General features: G+C 36.7%; 1 protein-coding gene across 1 annotated transcript; it reads left to right on the top strand.

Moving 5' to 3' along the window:
- Positions 1-11,270: 11,270 nt before the first annotated feature.
- On the top strand, positions 11,271-13,076 carry LOC139881452 (uncharacterized GPI-anchored protein At4g28100-like). Its single transcript, XM_071865925.1, is given in 4 exon segments — positions 11,271-11,579; positions 11,670-11,807; positions 11,809-12,004; positions 12,733-13,076. Coding segments are annotated over 4 exon segments (987 nt in total).
- The last annotated feature ends 1,209 nt before the right edge of the window (positions 13,077-14,285 follow it).

Below are 14,285 nucleotides of genomic sequence, written 5' to 3'. Positions count from 1 at the left end.
ATTACATACATATCAATTATATTTTTATTTATTTTTAATTTATAAAAAATTAATTGAAGTTGGGACTTCAATGTAAGGATTGTTTAATGAAGGGCTTGAATATAATTTTTTCAAAAACCCAAATTTTTTTATCTTCCTATATATATGTGTGCCTTATATGGTAAAAGTTAGTATTACCGCTGGAGCTCTGCATAGTCTAATGTTGGGAATTAATTACATAAATAACCATCATTTTCGTTAGGTAGATAGAATGTGTGAGAAATGAGATGGTGTAGACAGAAATAAAGGATCGAACTCTGAAAAACCGAACTTTACCTTAATCGAGTAATTAATGGGTGATTAAAATTGAATTAAGGAAACGACAATATAAATCAAAATTTTTATTACACGATCTTTATCATGAAGACATTATTAAACAATCATTATGCTAGATTAAACAAGTTCAGGTTTTGGTTAATCGATCTTACTTTAAAACAAAATCACATACACAAAACACGATCTTGTTTTGATAAGTCAAACTGACATGACACTTGTCTATTTTAAAACTAATTGAGATTGTGTTGAGATAATTCTGAACCTGATCTTGTATGTCACAAAATCGCATCTCCAAAACCCGATCTTGCTTAAGGAAAATCGGTGACCCAAAACCCGATCTTGCATGCTGTAAGTACGTGTCAGTTTGGCGTTAAACCTTGGGATTGTGTTGACATAAGCTTAGTTTTATTTTATCATCCTCGCATACTGTAAACCCGATCTTGGTGGTGTCCTCTCTCCACACTCCTTAAACTCGAACTTGCTCTATCTCAATCTCCTCCACTCCCTCGAATACTCTCTCCGTCTTTCTCACAAATCTATCAAAAATCTTTCCCTCCTAAACCCATCTCCGTCTCAAAACCTTCTCCTTCTCAAAACTATCTCAATCTAAATTGTGGTAACTATCTGCAAGAAGTTTTTTTTATATTGTCAAAGTTTTTTCCGTCTCGAAACTCAACGGATTACAAATTTTTTCGATTCTTCGTTCATCCTCGTACTATACTAATTAAGATATGTTTTTTCTCTACTATATTTTTATTTGTGATTCGTATGTAGACGTTGCATGTTATTTTATTTAAGGTAAGAAAAAAAATTAATTTAGTTCTTATATTTTTTTTAACCGAATTTTTGGTTTGATGTTTATTTCTTATAGTTCTATTACGAAAAATTTTGTATATGGTGTTGTGTATACTGAATTGGAACAGTAATTTGATTAAATCATATTATGACTGTAATGTTGAGTGTTTGGAGTATTTAATTAATTGAGTACATTATATATTGTTTATGGAAATTTGTTTCGTTAAATTCTAAATATGTAACAATTGTACTGAAGTAGTTTTGCTCGAATGTTAAAAATCGATTCTGTATAGTTCGAAAAGTTTAAAATTGGATTTCTCATATTTTTTAAATGTCTTATATAATATTCCTTATTTATTATTTTGTTGTATTTTATAGACCTAATAAGAAATATTCATTCACGTTTAGGTTATAAAGGCGTCTACGTCAGGAGGATCCCAGAGATCGTCGTGGATTTTGCAAGGACCGGAACAGCGCGATCTTCTGTAGATGCAGCCGCATCATCGCTCTGCGCATATTTTTCGTTCCGCATCGATGTACGACAAGGAGTTGGTTGTCAGAAGGTCGGACAGGGTTATCTGGGATTTACTAGGGAATGTGGATTACTGTCCAGACATCGTTTGAGATCAAATTGACAGGCTGGGGTTCAGATTGTTATCGAGGATCGTAAAGTCCAATACGACCATCATGTAATTACGACGTTGGTTGAGCGTTGGAGGCCTAAGACGCATACATTCCATTTCTCCATGGGAGAAGCCACGATTACGTTACAGGACGTGGAGGTCTCATTAGGTCTACATGTAGACGGTGATCCAATCACAGGACCAGATGGGATACCCCATAACCCACTCGAATTTTTTCAGAGGTTGTTCGGCTTCCTTCCGGAGATTAAAAAGTCGAAAGTGGCGCTTAGTAGCCTTCATGATCAAATTGAAAATTTTAACCAGTCTGTCCCGACTAGACAGTTCTAGGCGTTGCAGACGCATGCTTCGTCGCCTACTTGCTCACAGGGTGCTTGTTCCGCGATAAGAGAAGCACACATGTAGATCATTTTCTATTGACCCAGCTAGAAAACGAACAAGTTTGTTGGAGGCTTAGTTGGGGCAGCGCCCTTCTGGCACATACGTACCACAGGTTGTCTACTGCTACTCAGTTTGAGGCTAAAGATATTGACGCATGTGGGCTCCTTATCCAGACATGGGCTTGGGAGAGGATTGCTAGGATTAGGCCGTATTTTATTTTTTATCAGGTGTAGTCGACGCCTGAGGAAAACACAGGTGACAAGCCACAACCTTATGGCATTCAGGGATCAGTTGTCATGGTTGGGCCCTGACGACGTAAATTACCAAGGAATAAATCTTATATTCGTTATTGTACGTATTTCTAGTTCAAAAATAATTGTCATCTTTAACTTTCATATTTAAATTTCTATTCTTTCAGTTCGAGTGGACGCCCTACAATGAAAGGTACCACACACTTCCAGAGGGGTGTCATGCGGGCCATGATATATGGGCGTCTATCACATATCTCCACTACTACCATATCATGTAGCCACACCAACCAGATAGGGTAATGCGACAATTCAGCTTGGTGCAGCCTATTCCCTCCGCCCCTCTTCTTGATCAAGAAACGAAAAATCGTCTCCACGCATTGAAGAGGTCATGGAAGAGTAAGAATTGGGCGGAGAAGCATGCCGCATGCCTTGATCATTGGAACATGCGGGCACAGTACATCGTACACGGTACTGGGTACTTGATGGTGGATAACGACTATTTCAATTGGTACAATAGGCGGACCGTCCATTTTTTTGAAGATCCCCGTCTTTGGCGTCATACGACGGGTTACCGTGGCCACACATCTGTTGTACGTTCCATGGTGCGTATATTTTAATTACATGAATACTACACTTATTTTGAAGTGCATTCAATTATTAATAAATCTTATGTCTTATTTTATAAATATTTGCAGTTGGAGACGTTTGGCCGTATATTTGGAAGGAACGTCCGCCAGAATGATGACGATTCCAACTGGACTGTGGAGCAAATAACAGAGACATGCCTGGCTATTGGTACACAGATCTCCGACCCGATAGTCGGGTAGAGTCAGGGATACACACATGTGGACACATCCTAAGGATACGACTTGCCCATGCCAGGGTATGCGTGGGCCGCCGCTAGGGACAACGAGCTGAAGATGATGCTCCTCCACAGGCCGAAGCACCACCTCCACCACCACCAGAGGCGTTTCCTCAGTTGCATGAGAAAATTCACACCAAATAGTAGATGGTACATCCTAGGGGTTCTTTACATGATTGGAAAATTTTGAACCGGTTCAGACACATCGGCCGCTCCATCACAATATCCGATATATTCGAATTACCCCGCATCTCGAGATTTTTCTGCGCTCCTAGATGATTCACAGTGTCTTTCACAACCAATTGAGCGGCAATTTCTCGATATTGGGCATTGTCATTCCATGAGTAGTGATTATCCTGGTCTAAACCTTTCTAGCCAGTTTCAATCTCCGATAATCCATGATACGAATCGTGTGGGTTTCGGTGCTCATAGGGTTCACCTACCAGTTTAGGTTTTGGAATTTATACGGGATCATCTACACACGGGGGTTCTTCATCGCATGGGGATCAGCCAGACGAGGATCCGATCGCTGAATTCCCTAGACACAATTACAACTTGCGTGAAATCAAAGTGAATCCCCCCAGATATCCCGGGAGTTGTAGTGGACTAGACATATTGGAGGGGACATCAGCATCATTAGGTTTTTTTAATCACAAATGTAATTGTTAACTTTTTAATGATAGCATCGCATTTTTTTGTTTTAATTGAAGGAAGTTCATGCTTAGATAATCACATTTTCGACCTATATTTGTAGAAAAAAATGAAGCAAAATGAAAAATCAAACAAGAACGACATGTACTACTGTAGTTATACATTGTATAAATAAAAGTGTGATCATCCATCATTATCATAACCATTATCGGAGGACGGATTTTCATAGAGTCCGTATAGGTCGTAAACCATGTTTATCTGCAATCTGTCCGATGGCAGGTGACTTTTCATACAGCCAGTGATGATTGATCGAAGCTGCCGTATCGACTGCAAGCCGGTGGTCTGTGGCCTTTCATGTTGGCGTAGTCCATTGTTTCTTTTCGTCTTAGAAATCTCTTCCGACCAGGACCGGAATGGTGAATCATCCGACTGTCATCTGGTAAAAGCTGCCACTCTAAATTCTGGGGCGCAGGAATCGTCAACGGGGTTTAAATCACCACTGAACTACTACTTCCATCCCTCCATTTTGTAGCACAGAGCAACTAATCCATCGGGTCGTACTCAATTGTCGCTACAACGGCTATTGCATGCGAACATGGGATCCGATATGTCTCCCATTTTTCGCATGTGCATTTTCACTGTCCGAAGCGAACCGTATGTTTATTTCCGCTAGACCCGAGACCACGTAATGCAGTTCTCACACAGTATTTAAATTCATCTAATCTGATTTTCTTCACCTTGTGCTTCTTGGCTCGCATCCTATACCTCTCAACTTCTTAATTGGTAACGGTGCAATGACTTTGCCCCAGTATTTACTTTTTGTCCACTCCTCGTCAAAAATTGTAAAAGCGTTTTCGTGCGTTGCCTGGACGAAGGCCCTTATCGGCAAGAGACGGTCACACCGCAGCACGTTGTTGTAACTCTCTGCATTGTTCGATGAAGTTATGCCACACCGGTAGAATTCGTCTTCGAATAATGTCCATTTCTCAATCGGCAGTTTACGAAGTCACGTACAGGGGGCCTCACTTTTATTTGCAAAAGCGTCCCATTCAGCACGATACTTACGCTGCTGAATCTCTGTACCGACGGTCCAACTTAGAGATTTCACCCCTTTTGTTTTTTTAATCGTGGACAACAGATTTGCTCGAATTTGCAATAAACAATACTTGTGCGAAAATAGTGAATTAAAAATAAAAAAATGAAATCGATATTTGCAACCTCCAAATTAGGATTTTATCATTACCTATGAACTCTCCAACCTGGAAATTTTTCATCAAGCTTGTCGATTGCAACCAGGATGCCCTTATGACGATCTGAGATGATACATGTGACCCTACACCTCAAAACAAATTTCTTTAGGTATTTGAGGAACCAGTACCAACTATGCGTAGATTCCTCGTCTAAGATGACATATGCAACAGGTACAATCCTTGTGTTGGCTATCTGGACCATCGCAAAAATCCCCTTTCCTTGTATGCACCACGAAGATGCATAACATCGACAATAACTACCGGGGGACTGTGGTTAAATGTTGGTCTTGTTGCTCCGAAAGACCAAAATATATACCTGAATAAATATACATAAATAAATAAGTATGTTGTGTAAATTTCTAAGCATATAAAAAAAATATCAAAGCATGGCTCAAACCTGAACATCTTTTAGTCATATGTACACGTCCGTCCACCTTACGGAACTTCTACCGAACCTTCGTACCATCATTAGAGTCTTCAAGCGCTTTCATGTAATTGGATAACTTCTGGAATTTGACTCCCAATCTCCGTACACCATATTCATCACTATTCTCTTACCGTCCGAAGCTTTTTTCTTTCCAATTTGAACGCCGTCCGCTATGACATGGGCAACATGACTTTGCGACACATTCATGTCGTTGCCTCTTGTATTTATCCCATGACAATTGTGTTCAGGACACCATACAACCACTTTCCATAAATTAGTTTCGCTATCTAACGAAACCCGGATCCTCCAGTTGCAATCAATATCGTGAGATCGCTCTTTCGAATAATCTGACTTCCGTGTAATGCATTATGCAACCCATATTTTCTTGTTGCTCTTCTTAACGTAGTAGCCTATTCCCGTTGGGTTGACCACTTGGTTATCGTATTATTCATCTCTTTCTTGCCCTTACTAAAATTCGTTCCTATCGTTATGGATTTAGGGTCGCCAAAATACTTAGTGGGTGCAGCTGTCATGCGGCGATTTGCTACGATGTCCGGTCCTTCTATGTTGTTGTACACGTGATAATTAGGTGGTACATGTGTACCAACAGGCTCGATGTAATCCTTGTCTTCACAGGACACGTATTCCTCGCAATCTTCCTCCGACTAGATCAATGGGAGTCTCGACAATTCTTCCTCGTCACTCTCTACCCTATTGTCATCCTCATCGTCACAATGTCTACCTGACACCTACTTGACTGTACTTCGGTATAGTATCCAGCTATTTCAGCAAGATTTGAGAGGGAGCGATAGAGATGAAGACTTCACGACTAATTGTTGGAATTCGATATATCCACGATAGTGAATCGTCATCATGGATCACTATAGGAGCTTGTCTTTCGTCGTTATCGTCTGTGTACACCAATTGGAGATAAAACTGCACCGACTCTTCCAGACGAATACCGACATTATTATACATTAATTCCTAAAGTTCATCATAATTCATGATACAATCAATTAAACACTGTGGAGTCGGCAATACCGTAGCACACTAATTTATTTCCGACTAATTGTAAAAAATTCCTCCAATATAAATTTAAATAGAAAACAGACATATCGTGGACGAGTAATTGGAAGAAGAAACGCTTAAAAGAAGGAATGAATAAGAAGTGAAGAAGAAATGGTTAGTGATATCGTCTGTTAGAAGAAAATAAGTTTAAGAAAAATGGATATAAATAGTTTGTGCTGAAGGTGGGAGTTCTTATAGCGGTACAATTCAATTCATTCAACGACGATTCAAGTTGTTCAACAACCATTCAACTCGCAACTACCAATATCATGTGTCCATCTAACTTTTTAAATATTTTTAAAACAATATCGTGTTCTATGAAACCGAACTTGATACAATTTTTGACAAGATCGCGTTCTGTGTACCCGATCCTTATATAAATTTTAACAGATCGTGTTTTGTGAACACGATCCTCATATTTTTTAACAAAATCGTGTTCTATGAACACGATCCTTACATAATTTGATTATGTCAAAATCGATATCGTAAAACCCGAACTTCCTTATACAATTTTAAAATCGCTAACTTCATATATTTATATATTTTTTATAGTATTCAGCAAAAAGAAGAAGAAAATCGGGTTTTTAAAACTCGATCTTACTATTTCCTGTCTAAATAATGTTCGAGTTTTGAAAACACGAACTCCTTAATTATAATTAGCATGTTCGCGGTTTCAAAACCCGAAATCTATATTCTATGTCTACATTTCTCATTCAACCCAAAAGACTGTAGCGGGCTCCTAATGTCGGTCAAATATAGAGACATGTATTGAAATTTAAACATTAAAGATGAGAACAAACACATACTTCACCGGAAAAGAAAAAAGATTCAGATTCCGAGCTTTGCAAACTGGTCAGATTTTTCAATTGAACTAAAAAAATTATATCTAGGAAAAGGAGAAAGCGAGACTAGATAAAGAAGATGTTGAAATAAAGTTAAGGTCCTGTTCGGTGAAGCCCATATTTTGAATTTTTTTTTTGAAAATTTTCTATTTTTCACAAAATTCTCATTTTTCCTTGAAAACTCGTTCGGTTGACTATTTTTGTTTTTATTTTCTTAGAGAATTTTCACAAAATTCTCTAAAAAATGAGAGAGTCAAATTTGAAGTTCTCAAATTAGTCGAGGGACTAGATTGAAAAAAATGGAAACGTCCGTCGCCGTGCCTTCCCTCCTCGACAGCGTCGTCGCCACTTTGTCTTCCTCTCGGAGGCGTCGTTGCCATCGTCGTCGTCGTCAGATCTAAGCTTGGACGACTTCGTCTTCGTCGTCACTGTTCCTCCCAAGCGAAGAAGACGAAGACGACGTCGTCGTCGACGAAGTGCTGCACCGTTCGATTTGGTGGCAAGGCTCGGTCCTCTAAGCCGGCGTCTTCGATTTGGTGTGGATTTGATTTTGATTTGGCCGGCGTCTTCGACTTGGCCGGATTCGACCGAGAGGGGGTTGAGACGAGCTGTTGGTGCGGCAGAGGAGGTGGTGGAGAAAGAGACTTTTGACTTTTGAGATGTTTGACTTATAAAATTAAAAATTTTATTTTAGAAATTTGAAAAATTTGGATACTAAACAAATTTTTCCAAAAATTAAAAAGAAATACAAATTGAAAAGAACTGTAATTTTTAAAAAAACAAAAGAAATGAAAAAAAAAAATGAACCGAACAGCCCTAAACTTTTGCGCAGCCAAAAATTCTGAAGACAAAGTCCCACATGTAAAAATCAGGCTCAAGCAACCACCACTCTCTCACTTTCTTATTGGACTGCTCATCCACTCAAGTCAATCAATCTGTTCTTTTGGCCTTTCAATAATGCATCATTGCAAACTTTTTTCCTATCACTTTTTGTGCTCAATTACCAACTTAAGTACTTTCCAATCTTTTTTTATCCATCTATAATGTGATTTATAATTTATTCTACTACTGTTAATTTAACTTTTACTTATGATTGCCCATATTATTGAAGATGTTTATCAGTAGTTTAAAGCAAAGTCCAGTTTTAGTTATGCTTATTTTTTAAAATAAATGAGAATAAGGCAGCACCTTCGGTAATCTGCTTAGTTTTAGTTTCATTCTACTAATGCCGGATGATGTAGATCGCCTAGTCCGTTTGAACATTCTTCGTAATTAGATACCGCCTTTTAAACTTTAAAAGAAAAATTACCATGAAACTAGGGAAGAAAAATATAAGCAAATTAAAGAACATACAATAATGTGTGGCTTTTTTATTTTATTTTTTATTCGATTCAAAACATATGTACGCCTTTGGTAAAGCTAAACTTTTTGGTTGGAATGATTTTTGTGTTATATGGCCTTTTATCCAGTGAGTCGTGATTTTTATTATTATCTTGTTGTGTGATTGAAGCCTACTAAAGTTCGTGAAAAATTGTCTTCTATTGTCCAAACATAAGAAAATTTTAATTTATTTAAAAGGGTCGCCATTTTTATGGACATTTGTGCTCAATTCATCTTCAAGGCTAATGGATGTCGAATTATTTAAAGTTAATGTAATATTTTTGTTTCATACCATCTTGGTATCAAAGATATTTTCATTTTTTAAATTTATACATCAATTCATATATTTATATATATGTATTGATTAAATATATAAATTGATGAATGAATATATATAAATTAATTAAATGTATAAATTGATGAATGAATTAAAAAATTGAAAACATTATATATTTTGATACGAAAAAAATATAAAAGTTAAAATATAGATAAACAGTAAAATAGAGGAGACGGTAGACCGTCTTCTGAGTTGATTATTAAATTAGCAAAATTATTGGTAAGTTCAAATTGCAAACCACGAAAGTACTCCAGAATCCTCCAGCACATTACAGCATGCATGGTAAATGTTAACGCATATGCTTGTGCTTATAAGATTTCAACAGAGAAATGTTAAATCCATAAGATGCCCTCTCCTACCAAGACAATCTGATTTTTTTTTTTAAAAAAAAAATTATAATATTATCATCGTTGCAAGAAAATTGCTCCCATTCTTTATTCTTAAAAGTCCTCCTCGGTCGATCATTTGTCTTTACTTCCTCGATCTTTGTTTCTTTACTCCTTCGAAGGCTGAAGCTCAACTACTACGCAGTACCACTCCATGGCATCTCTTGAAAGAAAATGGACACAAGTGCATCACAACTTGGTACTCCGTCTTTTATCCGCAAATGTCTATTCTCTCAAGACTCGATTACTGAAACTACATTTGACAATTTTATTATCACAGCTTTAAATTGTCAGTGTAGTTATAAACAAGTGAAATTCAAAGACATAGTTATCGTTTTTGAAGATCTTTTTCCTTTAAATACTTGTCGTTTTTATCATTTCAATGCATTTTTTATATAATCTCTCCAGTAATTACTTCTCTCACTAAACGAACGTATGTTCGAACATGCTCTAAAGACGAGATGAATACATCCTAATAATATTATCCCCAATCATTATTTTAGTAGAAGATGTAAAATAAAAATAAAAAATAAAGTTGTAAAGTGAAGATAAGTTGGAACCGAAGACGTTGACCGGGAATGATAAAGAGAAAAGGACACCAAAAACAGCCAAATACCCGACAAGGTCCTTCTTGTCAAACAGAACCCTCTTTGTATCTTCACCAAACGAATCTTTACTGTTCCTCATCGACCTATTTTAATTTTAATTTTTATTTCTCTCCCTCCTATTTTCAGCAGTATCATAAAAAAATTTCACTCCAGTCCATTGAAGTGGTATAATATAGGTTGTAAACCAGCGTATACTATTACACTTTACCAAAAATAAATTTTTATTTTATTTTTTTTAAGCTTTGCTCAAGAGAAAAAAAGAAGTATAGTACTCCTTCCCGCTTTGAAAAGTTGTCATTTTTTAAGTTTTTACACATAATATTAATAATTATGATATTTATTTTTTATTTTAAATTATTATATTATCCCTATTTTAATTAATTCAACCATTTGATATTTTTTTCTCTTCTAACTAAAAGATAAAATAAAAATTTGATAATTTGTAGTATTAAAGATTATAGTGAAAATTCAAAACGACAACTATTTTAATACGTAAAAAGTAATAATTGATGGCTAATTCAATTAGATATTTTTTTTGGACAAAAAAAATTTGTGGATAAAATAAGCTAAAATTTTAATAAAATGAAAGATAAATGTGTGTCATTTTACTTCCACTCTATTAGAACTTTTATTTACTTTGTCCATGGATTTTTTTGTTCAACAATGGGCAATTCAAAGTAAATCATGGATTTATTACCGAACAAATTAGTCTAGAGCCCATTATCACGTGGATGATGAAATTATAATGCAGGACAAAAAAATGTCACTGACATATAAATAAAAAGGTGAAGTTAAAAGACCTTTCACATCTGCCATTGTTGATTATTCCGAGTTTCACAATCACAACCAAAACCAAAACCAGATAGAGAGAGAGAGAAGAAAAAAGGAGCTTTGCTTTCTCTCTCTAAACTTCAAAACAAAAGTCATCACCAAAAACAAACTGCTCCCTTTGAATATCTGCAGAATTTCTTTCCTTTCCCCCATTATCATTCAACCAAATCCTCATACTCAAAATCAACTTCAAACGGTAGAAAACAAAAAATCCATTTTTTTCACTTTCCACTGAGAAAAAAAAAATGATACTTTCATCTAATCTTGTACTTCTACTACTTGGTATAGTTCTCTTCTTTACACTTCTCGAGCATTCCCATGCCGGATTTTTCGCCGATCCGGTCACCGGTCACGAGCAGCCACTTAAACCCGGCGACTACTCCACTGTGCCTGCATTTCCAGCTCAGACCGAGGCACAAATATGCAAACTCGACTTGTCCGCCGAGCTCTTTGGCGGCGTTAACGACGCATGCGGCAGAAACCTTGACCGGAGCCGCTGCTGTCCTGTCCTCGCGGCCTGGCTCTTCGCCGCTCATTCCCGTTCTGCCCTCCAGGTAATTTAACATTTACGAACTAACCCTAGTCTCACATTTCGTTAATGTCAACACTCCATTTTGATTTGTAAAAGTTTAACATTTTTACAGGTGTCGGCTCCGTCGCCAGTGGAGGCAGACGACGGAGGAGATTTACCCATGATGCCGGATGACTCACAGAAGTGTGTAAACTCGCTACAGAGCGCATTGATTAGCAAAAATGTGAGGATTCCCCAACCAAACGCAAGTTTGTGACCCGATTCTCTGTTTTTGCGGGATTAGATTGCATAAAATCAGCTCGTTGAGCTGTCCGGCGGCGTTCAATCTGTCTTCATCGGGATTTCACAATGCGACGCCTACGGCCGCCGTGAAGAATCTGGAAAAGAATTGTAAGAACTCTACGTATGCTGGATGTACCAAGTGCCTCGGTGCTCTTCAGAAGGTTAGTTTTTGTAGTTTATGAAGTGTTTTGATTAATTGCTCCAATGAATAAATTAATGGATGTGTCTTGTTGTTAATAAATAAATGGAATTGAGGGTAATCAATTCATGTGTGTATATGTACCAAAGGGAATGTTTTTTATGTTGCATTTAATGTTTCCTGGGAACTGGGCTTTTCTAGGTCTGATTTCTATTGGAGTAAATGCAATTTTTCTGGGAAAATTTAATAATGTGTTTATGATTAGCATTTATTTTCCAGTGATACAATTTTTCCTTACCCTACATGAACTTTTTGGGGATAATTTTCTCTTCTTTGTTGAGAAGAATTGATAAACTATTTTTTTTTGTTTTGGTTTAAAAATAATTAAGATTTTTTAAAATGTTGCATTGGATCAGTTGCTATGTACATGAGAGACAAAAGGTCAAATCTTTTTGACTTGGGTTTCGCCATTTTTGCTTAAAAGAATCTCAGAAAAATAACTTTACTAAAGTTGCATTGTTATTTGTTAGTGTGGTGGATTCAATGTCTGGGATCTTAGAATGCTGAGAACAATAGAATTCAGTTTACTTTTAATTTGGAAAAGTGAACCAAAAATGGTCTTTGTATTCTTAAATTCAACCATTGATCATCGAAGAAATGCATACATTAGCAATAAAGTGTATGCATTTCCTCGAATTCTGGATTTTGTTTTGGTATTTTTTTACGTAATGTTGTAATTTGGTTGACCTTGCAGCTAAAGGAGGATACAGCAAGAACGGAACAAAAGAAAATAACAGCGACAATCGAGCAAACAAAATGTTCAACAGGGACTGCCAACTCATGGGTTTAACATGGCTACTAGCTAGGAACAAAACGGCATACATCCCTACCGTTTCGGCTGTCTTGAGAGCTATCATGTACAGCGCACATCCACACGAGTCTAAGTGTAGTCCAGACCAGGAAAACATGCCATTGGCTGTTGACTCCCTTCAGTTCGAGAAGAGCCAATCATCTTCTGCCACGTTGTCACGTACACTGTCGTTACTATATTTCCCCATTTTGCCCCTAATCATTTTGGTTTCCTTGCTGGTACGCTAGGGGTACTTGGGACTGGGACTTACTTTTGTTTTGTGGGTCACTCACGTGAAGCTAGTTGACAAATATGGGACTAGGACTGGGCTCCTCTGTAAATTTTGCAGCCCTGGATTGGATTTCTTTAGCAGTAGAAACAAATTTTAGACTTTTACCTTCTGTCATTTTCATAATTTTTATTTCTATTCTAGAAATGAAATCAAATTGATTCAAAAACTCCATCTTTAATATTCTTATTAAAATAAACAATTTTAGGATTGCTAAGAATGCTTAATAAGGAGACAAATTAAGTTGTGCATTCGTGGTATGTCTGATGTTTGTTTCAGATAATTTTAAAAAATATAAAAAATATAATTTTTGAAATTGTGTGGAACAACACGAAATATGTTCCAGACATATAATGAACGTACCCTAAATTAAAGACTTACAAGGAGGAATATTTTTTGAGGAGTGTTTAAGGAGGAATGAGGTTGGATAATGGGATGCAGCGGAATTAAGAAAAAGAGTTTAATCTGACTAATTTTATTCAAGAAACCTACTCACGGGATGCTTTGCTGCTGAAGGGAATCCCAAGGACTGCTGCGAGCATGTTGGTCTGGTCGCATTTCAATTACAATCAAATCAAATTAGAAAAAATAAGTATATCAGAGACTTTCTATATGGTTTTGAAATAATTTATTATTATAAAATGAAAAGGTTTTGTTTATCCCAAACAAAGAAAGTTTGGAATAAAATTAGATTAGTATTTTACATGTGATTTCACGTGCTCCATGGAGAGATTTGCGGTTCAATGTTTTTGTCTCTATTTAAAATATCGAATCTTCAGTGTTTCTTCTTCTTACTGTATATGGTGTACTCACTAGTCACTAAACCTTATAAAATGCATTAATTATAAACAGATTCATACTGTATCAAACTGATTCTTGAGAAGAGAATTTAACCCCAAAAAGCTTCTGCTATTTAATATTGGGCCTAAGATGGGCCTTGTCAAGTATTTGGGCTTTGAATGGCATTACTTGTATTGGATTGCTGTTCGAGACATGGAAGCTTAAAAATATTCCAGGAGTGGATGGTGCTTGAAGGCCCATTGCTAATTTTTTTGACCGTATGTTTTGAAGCATAGTAAATTTATTTTCTTCTTATGACCACTCATTTGGAGGCGCAGGTAATATCAGGGATTACCGGATTAGTGACCTTATTTGGATGATGAAAAGA

This window comes from Rutidosis leptorrhynchoides, unplaced genomic scaffold (genome assembly GCF_046630445.1).
Source record: "Rutidosis leptorrhynchoides isolate AG116_Rl617_1_P2 unplaced genomic scaffold, CSIRO_AGI_Rlap_v1 contig156, whole genome shotgun sequence".
NCBI lineage: Eukaryota > Viridiplantae > Streptophyta > Magnoliopsida > Asterales > Asteraceae > Rutidosis > Rutidosis leptorrhynchoides.
The sequence above is the reverse complement of the archived record's forward strand: the minus strand, read 5'-3'. Positions and strand labels throughout refer to the sequence as shown.